The following is a 5,980-nucleotide window of genomic DNA, read 5'->3' on the forward strand; positions in this document are numbered from 1 at the left end:
GCTACAGTCACGCCAAGTAGATTGGTGAAGTCTAAGTATAAGATATTGGACTATAAATCGGTGGGGAGGGAAAGAAATGGAAAAAAAATTGACAAACACCATGTGATTCAAACCCCTTTTACTTCCTTGTGTCCCGCAGGGTTTCTGTAAACACCATACAGGTGAAGGTGGAGGGGCTAAATACTGTATGTGAAATTCTCTTGTTCATTTGCTGATAACAAAAACAGTGGGATGCATTTTGGACATGCTTGTTTTCAAAGTATTAAAAAATCACTTCCCCTTTTAAAATAAACTCACTAACTCACACACAGTAAATTATATCTCAGACAATGCCCGAATTTCATCAGAACTGCCCGCCATTTTAAGTAGGCTTGTTTGGTCGATAAAATGGTGGCCAGGGCTTCAATGCTCCTCTATGGTTTGCACTCTCCGGTAGACGTCACCCATGAAGGCAAAGCACAGACAGCAGAGCGCGGAAGACTGCACTGCCGTGGTCAGGCAGAGTGCCAGACACAAAGAATGGGACTTTCCGGCAGGACTGAACAGGTTATTGAGCAGCCTTTATAAAGATACCTGCTGCAGTAAAAATAGCACACAATTCCAGTTTGACCAGACCTCTGTTTTGACATCATATGGCTGAACATAATCTGAAAATTCAAATTACAACCCTTCATTCATTTTCATAATATTATGTACTACAACCCAGCTTTGTTGGTAACTTCAATGAACGTGATACTAGATTTCATATGGATGAAAATCATTTGATTGTTTATTGTTACCACAGAAGGTACATTACATACAAAATAGCAAACATTTTAATAAAAGAAAAAATAATCGGCTTGTTTGACTAAACATAGGCACCGATTTAGAACAATGAAGGCCTTTTGCTAATGATATAAAAATACTGCATTACCTATGACTCTTGTGGTTGTTTATAATGACAAGGCAACTAGAACAGATGCTTAAAAAGAAAACAAACACATATTGAGCTATTTTCTACAAACTTAAATACAGTTTGAATCAAAGGTGCAAGATTTGTTGTACAGTTTGTGATTTGTTAACTGTCAGTGAAGAGCCTTTCTTTTAGCCTGTAGTAGCTGCCCTGTTTTTCCATTAGTTCTTTGTGAGTGCCCTTCTCAATTACTGCCCCGTTGTCAATCACTACGATCTGATCCGCCCTCTCAATGGTCTTCAGCCTATGAGCAACCACCAGCAGGGTCTGATTGGGGCAGGAGGCAAGGGCTTGTTGGACCTGTGAAAGACGGAATATTAACCAGATGTCACACATTTTATCTGACAGACATAAAACTCTGGGTGCATGATGTAGTGTGTCTGTGTGTCCATATCCTTATCCACGCAGGCATTTTTCAGATGGGCATAAATAAATATGTATGTATGTGCTTGAATGTTGGCTGTCCAAGAAAAGCGTTCATGTGTGTGGGATTTCCATGTGTACATATGCATGTGTATGGCCATAACCATTCCCAGGGAGAGCTGTACCGCTTGTTCGCTCTCCGTGTCCAGACAGCTGGTCACCTCATCCAGGATAAGGACCTGTGGCTCTCTGATCAGAGCCCTGGCGATGGCAATGCGCTGCTTCTGGCCGCCAGACAGCAGACCTCCTCTCTCTCCCACATCTGATGGAGCAGAGAGTTATGAATGAGTGGACTGTGGACCTGCCTTTACTTCCTTATTTTTGGCATGTGTGACTGTACGGAAGACAGTAAGGAAATTGTCCTAAACCAGAAAATGTAAACATCATAGCACTACATCTGTACTATATCTGTATTGTACTTTTTGCCTTGGAGGGTACCTGTGTCATAGCCTTTCTCCAGCTGGGAGATGAAGCCATGGGCATTTGCTTTGCGGGCAGCGTCCTGCACTCGCTGCAGATCGCATTTCCCCAGCCCATAGGTGATGTTGTCTTTCACAGAACCTGAGAAGAGCACAGGTTCCTGACCCACCATGGCAACCTGTGTGACATAGCCAGTCTCAGTGTTAATGTCTTTGTTAGCATCTATGATAATGCCCATGCTATCACCTCTGATTATTTCTTTGCCAACTGTCACGGATTGTTGCCAAAGATTGGGGGAATGTGTTCCAAAGTGTCTGTGCTAATAAAGTTAAAACAACTGACAGATTTCATTGGTGGTCTGGAATAAAACCTCTTTACTAGCCATTCCTGTTATCACCTTTCTGTGCAGATATTTGTGCTGATAAGTCTGCAGTGGCTGTCCATCCAGGAGGATCTCTCCCTCCTGGGCCTGGTAGAATCTTTCCAGCAGACTCACACAGGTGGTCTTGCCCCCACCTGAAGGCCCCACCAACGCGGTCATTTGTCCAGGTTTCAGCTCCAGAGAGAAGTCCTGAACACATACAAAGACAACGCAACCTTGGTCAATTCACAGCACAGCTGATACTCTAAGCTTTTTTAGATATGCAATGTCTGAAATTAATGCTTCCTTACCGTCAGCACCTTCTGATCACGGCGGGTGGGGTAGGAGAAGGTGAGGTTCTGGAACTGGACACGTCCCTCCAGAGAATCAGGCTGAAGGTTTCCTTCAGTGCTCACCTCAGGCTTCCTGTCCAGGTACTCAAAGACCTTACCAGCAGCGCCCACAGAGTTCAGCATGTCACCGAAGCTGTAGATTAAAGACTGCGAGATGCAGGGGCCATAACAGTCCAGGTATAAGAAAAGTGTTTCCCAGGTGGATAAGTAATATCTAAATATCACACTTCTAAATAAATGATAATGTAACTATACATCTTATCTTATCATACTATCTCATCATGGTTTCTCCAAAAAGTTGCAACTACAGGATTCTAAATCATCAAGGCTATTTTGACACCTGTGTAAAATTAAGGATTATAAATATATCCAGACAATTTTGTCTTAAATTACGCAAATCCTTACTCTAATGCTGTCTGCCAGGTCAGACTGGTACAGGATGAAGGACACCAGATTCCCTGTGCTCATCTGACCAGACTGAATGATTAGCCTGCCATAGAGGAGCATGGCCACCTTCATGCCAACTTCTGTAATCTAACACAAATAACACAAACACACATTAAAACACAATTATGTACTACTTTACTGTTTAAAAGTGCTTCTGGAAGTAGCCATTTTTTTATATAAAAGTTATATTTATATAAAAATAGCTACCAAGAAATATACTATTAAAGCAACACTATGCAAGAATTTGCCACATTTTAAGGTATGTTGTTATAGGCAACTACTTTTGGTATCAATTTTGTTGGTATATGGTCATGTGCAGAACAGATAAACACACTTTTTCTGAAATGCCACTACACTTAGAGATAGGGCACGAGAAGGCCTGTATATTGACATTGTACAACAAAGTCAACAAAGCGCAATTAAACAGATACCCTTCGCACAAGCAGGTACACTGCCCTGACGGTATCCCTTCGATTCTTCAGGTTGTGAGTGTCCATCAGGCGATCGTTATAGCGGCGTGATTCACTCCTCTCTGTGTTGAACCCTCGAACAGTGCGGATGCCTGACACGGCCTCTTCTGCAGCATCATTGGCTCGTGCAATAGAATCTTGCACATCTTTAGACAGTTTCTAATGGGTCAAAAATAGATAGATGAATAGAATTTAGCTAAAGATATACAGTCTGGTGTCGGACTATATTTCAGCTCAGTTTGCGGAGAAATATTCATAGAAGAGCTTGTGAGATCAGACCTTCCGGACTGCATGTCAGCAATTTATGGAAAGAGGTTTGGGGGATATCAAGGCAGATGATAAGGAGATAGACTACTTTCATTGTAAATATAACCATGATAATATGGCTGCTGTTGGGTTAAGAGGAGAGGATGGTATTTGCTCTTGATGTGTTCCTTACCTCTTAAAAACACAGGCGAATCCCTTTATAACATGCCAGATGCAGATGGATACATCTGCAGCATAAAGGCATAAAAGCATAAAAGACGTATCTGATAGCTACCTGGTAGAATGTGTTGTATATGTTCTGAAGCAAGCCAGTTATTGGTGTTTCCATCAGCATCAGCAACGTGAGCTTCCAGGAAAGGCTTAGCATCAAGGAGAGCATGCCCAAGGTCTTGATGAACCTCCGTAATATGACATTGACATTCAGGGCCACCGCCCGTGCCATCAGATTGGTGTCTGTTGACAACCTAGACGTGAGATCACCTACAGGAGACACGTATTCTCAGTTTCACATAAAAAAATTCAGCAGTAGCAAAAAAAGTAAAACTAACTCATTGTCATTTAAAGGTAGAGTCCGCGATTCTAATGCAATTCACTCTTTGTGTTAAAAAGCTGGTGTTTACACACAGTCCTAGCTCTGTAAATGGGAAACAAACAAAGTGTCTCAGACCGAGCCATAAACAATTCTAGCCAAGCTGCTTCAGGTGTGTGGAAGGGTGGAGTGTCATTTGACAGGCTGCTGAGCTGACATACCAATAACCCTTTACCAGAATTGCGGACTATACCTTTCCCAAAACGCAAATCCCAAACATACGTGTGGGGCAAATTATAGTACCTGTCTTTGTAGTTTCATAGAAACCAATTTCCTGATTCATGAGGGCTCTGAACAGCATGATTTTCACTCTGAAGGTGAAACTATTAATGGCACACATGAAGAGCCCCCCTCGGCATCCCGCACTGATGGAGCTGGATCACAAAGACAATGTAGGGTTTAAGTCTCTAAATGAAGTGTGTAATGACTAATTTCATGTGCTCAATGTAAGTTTATAGCCACCAAAACAAATGAAATACATGTCTACTTTGGATACTTCTGTCTATTTACCTTCCTAAGGAGAAGAGGCCCATGAACAGAATTGCAGTCACAAACTCATTCCACTGGTACTGCGACTGTAGGATGTCAATCACTCTGCCAGTGTAAAAAGGAATGAACATCTCACCTGGACACACATAGAGAGAACGAGAGTGGGATTAACTAGTTTCAGGAGAATACGGAGAGTGTTCTGTGTTTCAGCCACTTTAACATTTTATAATTATTTTTACAATACCTGCATGGCAATACTTACACAGAACAGCTAGTGTGAGGAAGATGAACGCCCCCATCAGTAGCAGGTAGTCTGGTCTGTAAAGAAGAATGACTCGCTGAAAGAGCACGCGTGCCTTTTGCGTTTTCTGTTTTCCGTTACTTCCATCAGTTTTGTCAGGACACGAGAACTCCCAAAACAAAGTAGCAGATGCAGCAGCAAGAACATTTGATAACCAACGCCATGCTGTTCCCAGCGGATAATTGCCAAGCAATACGAATTGCCCAGTCTTGAATAGAGAACCAAGCAAACAGTGAGTTGTAAGCCAACGCTTTAGCACAACGCTGGAGCCAGTGTTAGCCCAATAAACCACTCCGCTCAACAGCACCCATCTTATTCCTGTCGCTACCCATTGCCAGCACAAACAAGCCGTCGCGTTCCCTTGATCAGACCACCGAGATAACCTATCATCTAAAACACAGAATGCCACAAAGTCGACGCTTAAGACCAATACATACACAATGAAAGAGCGCATCCTGAGAAGATACCAGCTATGTCGCCAAATTGTATCGCTTGTAAATTACCGTTCACTGCGGAATAAGGCCCTAATCTTAAATTAATATTTCGTTTCTGACTGTATCGACAATACGCAAGCCGAGTTTTGTTTGGTAGACTGACTGTCACACTTGAGTTCGGTAGACTGACTTGCATCTAAATTAAAAGTTAGTTTCACTTTCGAACTGAAGACTCTTCTAGCCTTAAAAAACATGGAAGGGTGCGTTTTAGGCTATTTGGTGTTCCATTTAGGTTGTGGGATATCTTACAATTATTTGGTCACAGAGCGAGCATTCACGTAAACTTAACTAAATGTATAGGCTAGCCTGAAATGCGTTATTTATGGGTTAAGTTTACGAGGGACTCTTATAAGTTCCCCTTCAGTGTTGCCTGGTCAACATCTTGAATGTATGTATAGAAAAGACAATATCTCT

General features: G+C 42.2%; 1 protein-coding gene across 1 annotated transcript; it reads right to left on the minus strand.

Moving 5' to 3' along the window:
• Window positions 1-747: 747 nt before the first annotated feature.
• Window positions 748-5,764, minus strand: tap2a (transporter associated with antigen processing, subunit type a). Its single transcript, XM_031586314.2, has 11 exons — window positions 5,034-5,764; window positions 4,793-4,907; window positions 4,526-4,656; window positions 3,968-4,173; window positions 3,388-3,585; window positions 2,915-3,043; window positions 2,468-2,656; window positions 2,193-2,366; window positions 1,814-1,973; window positions 1,501-1,637; window positions 748-1,252 (listed from the first exon to the last, which is right to left on the minus strand). The coding sequence occupies exons 1-11, from the start codon at window positions 5,524-5,526 to the stop codon at window positions 1,058-1,060; spliced, it is 2,127 nt and encodes a 708-aa protein (XP_031442174.1). The 5' UTR covers window positions 5,527-5,764; the 3' UTR covers window positions 748-1,057.
• Window positions 5,765-5,980: the final 216 nt, after the last annotated feature.

Source organism: Clupea harengus, chromosome 19 (assembly GCF_900700415.2).
Source record: "Clupea harengus chromosome 19, Ch_v2.0.2, whole genome shotgun sequence".
NCBI lineage: Eukaryota > Metazoa > Chordata > Actinopteri > Clupeiformes > Clupeidae > Clupea > Clupea harengus.